Below are 14366 nucleotides of genomic sequence, written 5' to 3' on the forward strand. Positions count from 1 at the left end.
TAGATTTGTAATTTGACAATTTACTGCAATACTGAATTACTGATTTTATACATTTAATTTGACAGTTCCAGATACGACCTACGCCGTAAACATAAACATTTTTATACGGTGACATTTAGGCAAAGTAATAAATAAATATTTTTTCACAAATATGTAGTCGTAAATTCTGTTTTTACTTTTGTGCCAAATAAGCAAAATTACTCAATAAACTTTTTGTAAAAAGCAACGTTCCCCAAAGCTTGTCACTTACTTTGACGTCTGACAAATAATGAACGATTGCCATTTGCGCTTGCCGACCAATCAGGTTGAATAAAATGGCCGCCTTATAATGGGCTTTTCCACATTTACGTAGTGCAAAAAAAATTGCTTGCTTCATTTTATTAATATCAACCCCATATTTAATTACAATAGAACTTAATTAGGACTCTCCAAGTGATAGGACATTATAAATTGTTGCCATTAAAGGTAAGTATTATTTGTTGCAATGATACAAAAATTAATATGTCCACGTAAGTGTTGCAAGAATTTTTAATAAACTTGTCAAAACTAACAATAAGCTCATTGTTTACATTATATATTTGAATTTAAACCGAGCAAAATTAATAAAAAATAAACCAACTGCATTCTATCTTAGCAGAAATAAGCTTAATATGGCGGCGGTTACCTGGTGATTTATATTTGTATACCTTGATATGATTCTGTTACCATGTCATTTGTTTCTATGTTTCACCCATACAATACACCTTGAAGAACAAATACCTTATTTTCCCAATAATAAATTGGCAAAGTATATGCATGGTAATTTTATTTTTAAATAGTTTTACAAATGTCTATATTTAAATATATTCATATTCTACAACTGTATGAAAGCTCTCTATATACACCTTGTTCATTGAATAATTATTTTTGGGTCTTTTTCTGATACTAATACACTTACACACAATAGATTACATATTATGACAATTGTAATTACATAAGAGCAAAATCAGACCATATTCAATTTTGTATTTGAAATATTTAAATATGGAGTGAAGGAATCTAGTAATGCACGAGTCCATTTTGCATTTTCTATGAAATTATCCAAGGGATATTTTTATACAATCTCACTCATTTTTGTATAAAAATGAAACTCATTGATTCCTTATCTTGATGGTTATACCTAATGTGACCAGACTTTTGGAACAGGACTGTCCCTTTTTCCAATTACGAGTCTCGGTGTCCCCGAAATGAACGGAGAGACGCAAAATTGTCCCATTTTCAGAAACCACTCGAAAATTTGAGCAGCAGAATATTTGAAAAAATTTGTCGTAATCCTCACTAGCTATATTAAAACAAATTTGTTTGTCTGATAAATATAACTAAATGTTTTAGGTACCTACTTAGGTTTTTCAGATTCATAACATCTAAGCAATGTAACTTAAAAAGTTTTTTTTTCATTGACTACTTTTTTGGCCTAAATTAAACCAAATTTTGAGTCAAAGAATAAATGGTCACTTTAGTTATACCCCTAGTCTAAATAATCCCTTAAAGTAGTCCATTATATCTTTACATATAATTGTTTTGAATGAGAATATGAAAAGAGATGTGTGCTCTAATTGAAATTGTGCAAACTCCTTTATTTCATAGGAATTGGATGATTACCTTTGAAGTAATTTTGAGTAACAAATAGAGATGGATAGTTAATATTGAACAAAAAAAATAACAATGTAATAACCAATAGGTGTACAATAGAATTAAGTTGACTGTATATCTAATATGATATTCTAAACATCAACATTTAGTCTTTTCAGTTTACTTTGGAACTCTTCTTTATAGTATAAGTTGCCAATATTGTCTGGCCAAATTATGAGTTTTATGCGTTTTGTAGGAAGCCAAGTTTAAACAGCAGTGAAATCAATTTTTCTTATTCTTATAACCATTTATGAAGTTTGACTTATGACAAAATTGTGATTTGAGATACTAATTACGTAGTATATTGACCATTGTGTCTTAATTTATTTTATTTCTATTCTTTCTGCCTAAGTAATTGTAGTATTTTAGCTAACAAAGGTAGCCTTGTAGAAATCAAGCACCTCCATTTGCACAAATTTTTTGAGAAACTTTTTTTTATACATAATATGTCTTCACTAAGACATAATGGAATATTACAATCTAGTCTAACTTAAGAGTAATAAGTAATTTAAGATTATTCATTTTACTAAAGCGTTTTACTGAAACAACACAAACTAATATATTGTATTTTTCAGATTCTGTGACAATCGACCATGTCTGATGTAGAAGGTACATCACTAGAAGCATTATCTGAGTTTAAAGATGGCGGTAAGTTACTCATTGTATCATTAAAAAAACTTGTATAAGCTTAACATCTGGCGGCTCTTCTGCTCTTCGGCCAAAGATCTACAAAACAATATTTTGTGTATAGTGTATTTCATCAAGTTTCATTTACAATTATTGCTAATAGCTGCTCTTGCCAAATTATATCAATAATTTAATAGGTTATTAGGTGATCAGCTTCCTCTGACACACATGGGACTAACACTGGTTTTCCGGCTGTTTTCACAATGCAGCTGAGTCTTAAATATGTACATGGAAAGTTTATTGGTGGACAGTTGATCAAACATATAAATCTTGATAAATAAAAGCAAGCTAAGCTCTAGATATAAATGCTAGTGATATCAAGACTAAGTGTTTTGCAGGGAGCATTACTTGTGCCATTTTTTTATGTGAAATTTGTAATTTCAGGTAATTTAGAAATTGTAGAAATACAATGTGAAAAAGATCTTCAAGAGGTGAGCTAATTTTTAAGTTTAAATAAAAGTTGAAATTGGTTATAGACATTTAAGTATTTTAAAAAAATAAAATTATTTTGCCTTTATCTTTCAAATTGTGTTTACTCGGTGAAAAAAGAGATTAAAAAAATGCTTAGTGCGAATAAAATTATCTTGATTTTTTTTCTATTTAGAAGGTGAAAAAATACTCAATTGACATATTACCAAAGTTATAGACCGTCATAAACCATGACAATTACTGTCAAGTTGATAATTAAGTTCGTCTTTATAATCAGTTTAATTAATTGAATTATAGAAAAAATAATGACAGGGTTATTATTTTTTCATAATTAAAATGAAATGAAATTAATTTTAACTAATTAGCATTTTAACTAATTAAAATTAGTTAAAATGCTAATGTCGTCGGCTAATGGCGACGTGTATCTCGCTCGTATATATACATATTATTAATAATAATAATAATAATAATAATAAAATCATTTATTTCAGACCAATCAACTAGTCCATATGTTGTTAGTATAGTAAAACTTATAAGACTTATAACTATGTTAGTAAAATTATTAAAAACATTTAGTTCATTAGTCTACGTTGATTTGAGACACCCGGCACACGGGCATGTATATGAACCCAGTGTCTCAAAACAGCACATTCAGGCTTATTTGCTATAACCATCAGGATATTGTTGGTACTCGCACGAACCCCACGCATCAGTGAGGCGTAACCACTGGTGCTTTCGGGACAGCCAATCATAAGACTTGTCGAAGATGCTTCCATTAGGTTGGATGCACTATACACCAGCCATCCTACACAGATTATAACAATTTCTATTTTTATTTTAATTAATTAATTAATTAAAAATTTATGTTCAACCATATCCCATATTTTAATTATAAATTAAAACTACTTAGCACAGCGGTTCGACGCCATAACATGAGATGAGATCCAATGCTTGAGAATCGAACCGTCCATTCTTTGAGCGACAACTTGCAGAATGCTGCTCACACTGCCACGCACACGGCACATCAGAGACGCCACTCTTTTACGAATTATAGATGGAAAATCATCTATTCGCGCTTCCGCAAACATGCCTGATGCGCTACAAAAACGCGGCAGCCCCAGCAGCATCCTGAAAGCATTATTATACTGTATGCGAAGAGCGCTGAATGCCCGTTGAGTATAGTCGGTCCACAAGCTGCATGTGTAAAAGCTCTGGCAATAGGCCCTAAATAGTGTAAGCTTGACATTTTTAGAGCATTTAGCAAACCTACGAATCAACATGTTACTCCTGACAGCCAGCGCCCTTCGCTCCCTTTCAACATCCATATCGTCACTCAGTGAATCAGTGACCCAGTGTCCCAGATACTTAAAACTAGAAACTACTTTGAGTACTCTGCCTCCAAGAGAGACAGGCGGTATTTGTTGGTGCTGTTTAGTTCCCGCCTTAAATATAAGCAACTCACTCTTAGCAGCGTTGTATCTGAGACCATGGGCCTCCGCATAACGCTCACAAATGCTCAAAAGTTTTCTTAGGGCACTGATTGATGGGCTCAACAACACCATATCATCAGCGTAGCTTATATTGTTGATGATCATCCCATCTATAGAGCATCCTACCATGGAGTCATTGAGCTCACCAATCAGCCTGTCCATATACAGATTGAAGAGCTTTGTTGACGTTATCCCCCCCTGTCTTACTCCACACTCCATTCTGTATGTTTGTGATAGTGATCCTGCCCACCGCACAACATTTTCTTGAGACCCATACCAAAACTTAAACAATTCTATAAGCTCACAAGGTAAAGTTGTGTCTTCGTACAGCTTCTGCCATAGCTTTCCATAAGACACTAGGTCGAAGGCCTTGGACAGGTCAAGGAAACATGCATAAACAGGTGTTTTCCTGTCTGTATAATACCTGACAGTGTGCTTAAGACAAAGCACAGCTGTTTCAGTGGAAAGTCCTGTCTTAAAGCCAAACTGCGCATCATGGAGACAAAGATGTTTATTAAGGTGTTTGTCCAGCACACTATCCAGCACCCGAGCAACAATGGTGGCCAATGAAATGGGTCTGTAATTATTGATATCGGACATATCACCCGTACGATTTTTTACAATTGGCACCACCAAAGTTCTCATCATACTACTAGGTAAATATGTGTGCCGCAGACAGAAGTTGAAAAGCATGGAAAGCACTCGAGGCAAATGAACACCCGCATGCTGTAGATGTTCAATGCTAAGAGAGTCATGGCCCGGCGACCTGCCACGTGCCATACCTTTCACTGCAGCATCGACCTGACTACTAGTGAAGAGGACTTGAGGCTTATTAGTGCAATCTCTAGTTTGCACTAATAAGCCAAGTATTAATAAGTTTCTCAAGTTCTTTAAACATAATTTCAGGAAACTCCCGTTCAATATGACGAGGATAGCGATTACCAAAATGTTTCCTGTATGCAAGTCGTCGACGAATCGGGGAAGAGCAATGTGCTGGATTTGCTGAATATGACTCTTATCAAGTGAGTATTTCTAAGGATTTTTAATGCTTATATCTAGGCAACACTGAAAATTGTTGCCAATATTTTTAATGTTTTTCTAAGTAATACCCGTTCCACTCACATCGTCGCATTCGATGGAACCACTTAGGAAAGCAGTGGGCCCATTCTTCCTTAGCGTTCTCTTCTATGGCATTTTAACAGAAGGTTTGGGTTCTGTTTCTTAAGAGCAGACGATCAGCCTGTGCCTGTTTGGGTCTGAAGGCATTAGAGCAGCGATGCGGTGTGGCGATATAATTTACCCCTAGCCGCCTCGTCTTGCAGGTCGCGAGACCGCGCTCTCACGATGTTTTCTTTTAACAGGCTTGTGTTGGACATAAACAACTAGTCTATTGGAGTCGCCCTGAAGTTTGTACAATTAACATTTCAGATGTTACACCGCCGAGGGAGAATCCTACCGCTTGGTGACCAGCAATGCACAGGGCAACGACTCGGAGACGGTGACGTGTATATTGTCAAACGAGGGAGATGGTGAGATTTTGTTGTCTCATTTCATTCAGGATAGATGTCGATGTTTTTAAAGTGTTTTCTGTAGTGTGTAATTTTTTCTAGAGTACCTTCACTTTTTAATATATAATTTTCAGATCAAGAGCAATTTATGGTTGTGGACGAAAATAATATATATCTACAAGCTGAATATGCTGAAAACTATGAAAATGCTGAAAACGATAAAAATGATGAAAACTATGAAAATGCTGAAAACGATAAAAATGATGAAAACTATGAAAATGCTGAAATCTATGAAAATAATGAAAACAATGAAAATAATGAAAAAAGTGAAACCAATGGAAATGATAGAAATCCAAAAACGGCGACTGTGGTAAGTAATTAATATTGTCGTGATGACTTGAGGTACTGAGGAAGAGAATTAAATAAATAATTTAATAAATTGAATATAGGTATATTGTTAATGTTGTGCGTGCGACTCTCATACCTGACTTCGTAGGTTCGTTGTTTCTATGTGCGCAGTGAACATTTGCTCCAACGGCGAAGGAAAACATACACCATGTCAGGCACAGGAGTCTAATCACCCGTTGGCCAAGACCTAAAGAGGTTGCAGTGCCACTGATTTCTTTTCTATATAGGTATTGTTAATATTGGTATTAGAGTGTCCATGGGCGGCGGGATCACTGAACATCGGGTGAGCCTCCTGCCCTTTTGCCGCCCGTTCTATAAAAATATAAATTCGGGAAGAAATATGAGAACATTAAGTTTTGGAAGAGCTCCATCTATTGGCACCAAATGACCATTTGCCCCTTTTTAGGGTTAGGGTTTTCTCATCCTCATCATCCTCATTATTATTGTATATTGAGTATTCACTTAAAGTATTTTAATAGCTGCAACCTCGGAGGAAGTTTGATAAGTATAATTAATATAATTAATTGCAGAACCAGCCACCGAGCCCGCAATGGATATTGGAAAAGGCGAAAGCGTATCAGCAATCGAAGTGAGTTCGTTTAATATCACTAGGAATCACAATTTTAGCCTGTGGAAGAGAAAAGTCAACATTTTCTCTTTTTCATATAGATTGGCTACAATGCTTCCTCTTTATGTCGGTACGATGACGTCACTTGCTATCGTTTTTTTTAGAACAGGAGGCTCACCCGATGTTGAGTGATCCCGCCGCCCGTGGACACTCTCAAAGCCAGAGGGCTCGCGAGTGCGTTGCCGGTCTTTTAAGAATTGGTACGCTCTCTTCTGGAAGGACCCTAAGTCGACGAATGGGTTCGGAAAAACTTCAATAGGCAGCTGGTTACACGAAGTAGTGGTGCGCGGAAGGGAGGGCCTCTTCTTCTTCTTCCGTCTTTACGAGATGATCCTCCAACAACCTAAGGCCACTGTGCGGCCTTAGAGACGCTTTTGAGAGCTGATGTCCTATACATATATATATATATATATATATATATATAAATAAAACACGTTTATTTTGGAACATAAGATCATCTAGGTATCACTAATTATTCCACGTCAATCAATTCGAACTTGTAGGCATCCCTACTCATCGGCAAAGACAGAGGGTGTAGGCCGAGAGAAAAAGCCGGCGAAAAAAACTCTCGGTACTCTTTTAAAAAAGCAAATCATCAAACAATATTTAAAACAAATATATCAAATTATATTTTAAATTATAGATTGCACGAATAGCCCTCTTCTGCAGAATGAAAACAGATTCGACATCAGCAGCGTGATCCCATAACAATAAGCCATAAGTCATTAAGCTGTGAAAGTACTAAAATAAACAAGTTTAGCTGTATCGACATCAGTCAGTGAGCGAATTTTTTTAACCGCGTAAGCTGCACAACTAAGTCTCTTCGCCAATCCGTTGATATGAGGGGACCACTGAAGTTTTGAATCCAAGGTGATCCCAAGAAATACAGTTGTATCATCCAGATTCAATTCCTCATTATTTATAATTGGTCTAGTACCCATAACCCTCGCATTTCTTGCACAAAATTTAATGCATTTCGTTTTTTTTGCATTAAGCAGAAGGTTATTCACAATCAAATGCTTTGGATAAGTCGCAGAAAACACCCAAGGCGTCATGCTACTCCTAAACCTTAACTATATATCTATATAACTCAACGCCGGCATCGGCTGTCGAGCGACCCTTGGTAAAACCGAACTGATTATTGTGTAATAATTTGTTTGCGTTAAAATTACTTACAAGTTGATTTAATATAGTTTTTTCAAAGATTTTACTACAGGTAGGTAGTACGGAAATAGGTCTAAAGTTACTGGGGTCGGACATATTACCTGCTTTAAATAAAGGAATTACTTTACTATGTTTCATAAGATCGGGAAACTCCCCACTTTCGATACAATTGTTGAAAATTATAGCTAGATGGGGGGCAATTATATCAATTATGCTACTAATTATTTTTATAGAAATACCCCAAAGATCGGTAGTGTTCTTAATATCAATAGTTCTAAATATTGTAACTATATCGTCGGCACCAATGGGTCGGAATGTAAAACTGACCTTGCACTCGTTTACATTATCTTTGAGCAGCGATTCAGCGAGGGCGGGAGACGATTGAAGAGACTTAGTAGTCGAAATTGGAATGTCAGAAAAGTACTTATCAAAAACAGTCGCTATCTCTTCGTTAGATTTGATTATAGTGTTACCGACACATAGTTCGATGTCACGATTGCGATCTTTGACTCTTCCAGTTTCACTATCAATTATCTTCCAAGTCATTTTAGTTTTATTTGTACTATTTACAATCTTGTTTTGTATATATAAGGACTTGGCCGCGTAACAAACTTTTTTAAATAATTTAGAATAATTTCTAACATAGAGAGTAAATTCTTCATTATGATTGTATGACTTTTCAGCGTAAAGGTCAAACAACCGTTGTCTACTTTTATAAATTCCCGCTGTCGCCCAATCACTGATCGATTTACGCTGCGAATCAGAGACTTTCTTTGGGGTAAAGATGGTTTTGAACTCCTTATTTATACAATCACTTAGATTGTTGTATTGTGTATCAACGGTAGTACCTACCGGTAATAGAGGTAGGTGTTTACCTATATTATGTCTAAATCTCACCATTCGCTTTTTATTTACTGGAACAAACACACTGCTCTTTTTTACTTGTTTCACCACTTTACATTTTAGCGCCACTAACTGTCCACAGTGATCTGAGCTAAGATTTGTTGTAATTGAGGTTTGCATTGCCTCTGCATCTGTAAATACATTATCTATACATGTAGCAGTGGAACTTGTAATTCTAGTGGGCTCGAGAAACAAGTTTACAAGATTGTAAGATTTTAATAAAATATTGAATTTTTTACTAATGGAGGTATTTTCTAATAAGTTTATATTGAAGTCACCACATACAATAATATACTTATTGTTCTTAAAACTAACTTTACACAATATTTCCTCCAACTTTTCTTCAAAAAAATCGAATACCTTTGCCTCGCAATATATTTATGGAAAGGGATACTCACAAAATCCCAGAGGCTCTTTTAGGCTGCCTTTTAATAAATTTACGAAAAAAAGGGTCTACTCCTAGTTAATTTTCTACATTTGTTTTGAAATAAGTACGCTCTGCCTCCTTTGCCGATGAGTGGGGATGCGTTTTAAAATATGACGTCATCGATATCAACAACTTAACAACTAAAATTAACCCTAAACCTTCTCCTCAGGACCCTCCTAGCCAGCCTTCAGAGGCGTCAACGTAAAGGCCGCAGACGCAAAGGTGAACTGCCACCTCCGCACGAATTATTAACATCGCCGACTTTCAAATTGTATCTGTATTCGTGTAAAATGTGCAATTTTAAATGTAATGCCATAAAGGAGCTGCAGGTGCATCGGGTGAGCATACACATACATACATACATACATACATACATATGTATATACTATAAAAAACTATGTACTTACTCTGTTAACATTGCTTACCTACAAAAGTTCTAAGCCAATTTAGATAAACTTTGACTGTTACCGAACGTCATAGCTGCGGCGCCATCTTTGATAGGGCGTGTTTCATTGAAAGTAGTTAAATCCGAGAGTTATTTGAATCTCTAGACTGTTAATTAGAGTTTTTAGATTCGATCGAGTCCTATTTGACCAAAATGCTAGATTTTGATTTAAATAAAGCGACGTCGAAAACATTCAAGTATCTGTCTGACTGAAAGCCAGCGTGTTGATTAAAAATGTAAAACAAGCCGATTTCTTTTAAAGAATTTCTTTTTACACAGTGGTTGTTTCGTTTCAATTGTGGTCTTTGTTGACATTGTAAACATGATTGACGTTGAAGCTTCAATTGACTCTCTGATTTAGCTACTTTACTGCGACATAATATATACGCTGATTATATATTATCTATATTTTTTTAAAATCCAGGCCGCTGAACACATCGGTGGGATTTCATACCGCGGCAGGAATTCTACAATAGCTCTGCAATGTCCAAAGTGTCCGTACAGGGCGCACACGCACGGCCAGGTGAGCCGACCGAACTATATCCGTCTCTCTCTGTCACGTGGTCCTGAAAAGATTAAACGGTGATTTTAATTGTCTCAATTCAATTCAATGACAATTTTTGACCCGTTAAATTTGTTTCAGCTGTCCAAACACAACACTCAAAGCCACGTCAAACGCGATACAGGTGTGACGTACGGCGAAGCGATAAATTTGGACACCGACGAAGTAAACGCAGCCGATGTGCTGGTCTGTGGGGCGTGCGGGTTCGAATCCCCGTCGAAGGAGGTTTTCCGGACTCACATACAGAAGGAGCACGGCGCTATGGCTTGTTAATAAATACAGTCGTTTTATTTAGTATCGTAGTAACTTGAAAATAAATTTTTAATACAGTTGCTCAAAAAGTGGCATATTGCAGGGAGGTATAGCGTTCGGAAAGTGGGCTATTACACACTCGTGCTTTTTCTTTGCCATTCCCGCACTCGTGCGTTTTCTTTGCCAACTGTCAAAACAATGTGTATTAAAAAGAAAAAACCAACCACGAAGGTTTTATTAAAAAGATTCATAGAAGTTTTTATGATATATGATTTCTAAATATTATAATAATTGGATTCAATAAGTTCGGTTAGGTTTCTTCTCATTTCATATGAATTAAAAAAATATTAAAAAGAATTTTATAATATATGCAAATACGTATTTTTAAAAAGTTTACGAATAATTGGATTCAATAAGTTAGGTTAGGTTTATTTTATTTCATATCAATAAAAAAAATATTAAAAAGAAAAAACTAACCATGAAGTTTTTACTAAAAAAAATCACAGAAGTTTTTATGATTCATGCATATATTTTAAAAAGAAGCTACTATTTGTTTAAATATCAGATTTAATGATTGGACTCAATGAGTTAGATTTGGTTTTCTTTCAATAAAAATAGTCTACTGAAGAATTGGCTGTATGGGCCATGTTCCCTTTGCCTACCCAGAATGGGTGAAGAAAAGAAAAAACAAGCTTTGCTCATATTCTTTGCGGTTGGCGCCATTTTCCAAAAATGTTCTTTCGAGTTGAGTTATTTGTTGCACAAAATGAGTAATTTCGACGATATTTTATTTGAATGAATACCACCCGAACGCAGTATAATTGCATAAAATGCTTCGGAGAACAATTTACCGGAAACATATAAGTCGCTACATATCTACGTGCAACGAATTTATTCCGTAGAGAGAATAGAAAAAAAGCAAATAGTTTAATTAAATCGCTTAATTTTTTCGCAACTGTATTAAAAATAGTCGTTCAGTACACGTGCGGAACCGTCATTGCAACTTGTCCCGACTGTCAACCCTCACCTTCGGCTGCGCCTCGGCTCGGGTAGACATTCGTCGGAACTCGTTGCAATGACAGGCTTTCCGCACTTGTAATGAAATATACTATAGTCTACTGGCCTAGCTGTATGAAATGGATTGAATCTTACTGAAGTAATTTATACAAAATATAACGGGTGTACCACAGGGTTCTCTTCGAGAGCCAATACTATTCAATATATTTGTAAATGATATAGTAATCTGTTTTAAGTAGGTTAACGTAAATTTTAAGATCTCAAGTTTTGTCGTGTAGTAACTATAAGGTACTGACCTGGTGTTAAGTGATTGCCCATGGACACAATGCCAGAAGGTTGAGGCAACCGAGCAGTTTTTAAAGCCTCTCGCTCTTTATTCTGCCTTGACGTCGGATAAAACTCGGCTACTTAATCGTTCACATTGTGCTTCGGTATGTGCTTATCTATGGCAGCCGTATTTAAGAATTGGTAGGATGTCGAGTAGTTGTTTGTGAAGGCTGCCCGCTCCTCGCAAATATAAATTGCACATTAGGCTTATGGGCCTATAATTGCCAATGGCATCTCTGTCTTTCTTTTTTTTTTTAATTTCTCCTTTCTTTTCCCCTTTTGTGCTGACAATACCGAAATTTAGTTTTTGAAGGATTGATATTGATTAAGAAATATAAAGAATTGACGAATTGTTAGAAATACTGTGACCGCCTTGGAATTCGATCGTATGGTAGATTGAATCGATCAACAGTTCAACATAGCACCTGATGAGAGTTCCGAATGACCCATACATATTCCGCGTCTCGTTAGATAGATCTGGTCATCTGGAGTCATCGCCTTCTTCTTTGAAACACTTTCACTTTGGAACGATAACGGTTTTTTTTAATGTTACACAGTCAAATTTATCAATCAATTATTAACTTCGCTGACGTTCCGATATTTAAACTATTTAAAAGTTTCGCTCCAGTGTTTCAAAATTCAGTAGTTTTAATGCTATTTCTAAGTTTTTAACATTTAGTTCACTTTTGAAATGCTTGAATGTTTTACCTGATTTTTTACGAAAATTATACTAGTCTATAGTTCACAAACAGTTGCACTGATACTTTAAGCACTATTTTGTAGTTTATTGCACTCCAAATTCGCGATTTTTTTTTATATTTTTAACGATTTGTTATTTCGGACCACGACTTGTCCGTCTGACGTCATTGTTTATGAGAACATGGTTGCAGGTATTAATCTAATATAAATCCGGTAGAAAATGCATGTAACCTTACTCTTCTTGCTCCAGTCAAATCTGAACTATGGAGTGAACTTTATGGTGTATTGATATTCATATGAAGAAATCAATTTTCCTTTAGTTTTAATAATTGTACACCGACATATTTTTAACAAATAAAAAGCTATAAGGCTCGTCACATCAAATCTTGCGTTTTATTTTTCTTCTGTAAGAATTTATTGCCAACATTGTAAAAGGAGTATAATAAAACAATGCAATTAAAAATAATTTACGGGCGATCTGAATTCGGAAAGAAAAAGGCAGTCAGTTTTTGAGGATTCATATGGAAAAAAGTGAAATGGCAATGTTGTAGATAGTAAAAAGATGTAAAACTTTTGTATTAACATTTTTTTCACATAACCTCAAAATTTATGCAAAAATTAAAAAAAAATGTGGGCCGTCCCGGGACGCCTGGCAGATGTGAAGATGTGAAACATGTATAGGTATATAATATGTAACTACTTTTACATGCATTTGTCGCGCTTCTAAACAAGACTGCTAAGGTTACAATTAATACAAACCACAGCGGTTTTCTAATAAGGTAACATATTGTGATATATTATATTCGCCACGGCAGAAATCGGTTTTACGTGCGGCTATAGATCTAGGCTTTTCTTTTTCTGTTTAGAAAAATTTCACGAAATTTGGTGTAACAAATGGTCCAAGAGCCCGTGAGTGCCAGACCTTCGTCTTTTTATAAAAGCTGAAATTTTTTCTGTGTGTCCCCAGTACAGGTAAGAATGAAGCTGAGGCAGCGGTGGCTTTGGCAGATAACAGGTAACAAAGGTGTATAAAATTTAATTTTTAAACTTAATTTTTTTTATATTTGATTCATAATAATATCAAAACTCGCGTTGCTCATTGCCAGACAGTTAGTATGGTTCCAACCCACTGCCGGACACCCTTAAACTATTATAATTTATAATTATACTTACGTTATATTATAAAACCTACATTTTATATCGATTTTTTTGATCGAATCCGTTTCGTCATCATTTCTTTTATAGGCAAGTTAGTAGGTATCTAGGTTCCGTGCCTGACAAACGCCGATGACTTTTAGGCTCAAGGCATGTTTCGTTTCCTGGAGATGTTTTCCATCACCTCGAGAATTAAATCCGCATGCATAGGCAAAACCAAAGAAAAGTATGATAGTCATATTTAATCTTATTCAAATATACCAAGAAAGCATAGCAACCGTGTAAAAGTAGTAAACACTAAGCTAATTATCTCTTTCGTTAAATGACTCACGTATATGAGCGAGTGAGACAGCTAATGTACACTCATGTCATATTTTGTGATATCGTTGTAAAATCGTGCTTGGTAAATGAAGACAAGGCACTACTTATTGAGTGACGTATAAAGGACAAATTATTTTCTATTTTAGCGCGCATACTTATTTTTATTGCCATAGTTATAACTTTATGTGCATACTTTAATTTTTATCACCGAATATTCAGTGTTGCCACAAACCACAGCCTAGACAATGTTGACACTTGACATATCGAATCCAA

General features: G+C 35.3%; 1 protein-coding gene across 1 annotated transcript; it reads left to right on the forward strand.

Moving 5' to 3' along the window:
• The first annotated feature begins 298 nt into the window (after window positions 1-298).
• On the forward strand, window positions 299-13001 carry LOC110999391. The gene is made up of 11 exons (XM_045634122.1): window positions 299-465; window positions 2247-2319; window positions 2743-2789; window positions 5184-5299; window positions 5706-5806; window positions 5920-6155; window positions 6724-6782; window positions 9485-9653; window positions 10185-10283; window positions 10404-10642; window positions 11687-13001. The coding sequence occupies exons 2-10, from the start codon at window positions 2265-2267 to the stop codon at window positions 10593-10595; spliced, it is 1074 nt and encodes a 357-aa protein (XP_045490078.1). The 5' UTR covers window positions 299-465; window positions 2247-2264; the 3' UTR covers window positions 10596-10642; window positions 11687-13001.
• Window positions 13002-14366: the final 1365 nt, after the last annotated feature.

Source organism: Pieris rapae, chromosome Z, assembly GCF_905147795.1.
Source record: "Pieris rapae chromosome Z, ilPieRapa1.1, whole genome shotgun sequence".
In the NCBI taxonomy this organism is placed as follows: Eukaryota; Metazoa; Arthropoda; class Insecta; order Lepidoptera; family Pieridae; genus Pieris; species Pieris rapae.

What these genes read in the sequence shown, in the direction of transcription:
- LOC110999391 (XM_045634122.1), top strand. Translation starts at nt 2,265, where the DNA reads ATGTCTGATGTAGAAGGTACATCACTAGAAGCATTATCTGAGTTTAAA. An exon ending in ATCTGAGTTTAAAGATGGCG is followed by an intron (nt 2,320 to 2,742) that starts GTAAGTTACTCA and finishes TTGTAATTTCAG; the next exon opens with GTAATTTAGAAATTGTAGAA. An exon ending in ATTGTCAAACGAGGGAGATG is followed by an intron (nt 5,807 to 5,919) that starts GTGAGATTTTGT and finishes TATAATTTTCAG; the next exon opens with ATCAAGAGCAATTTATGGTT.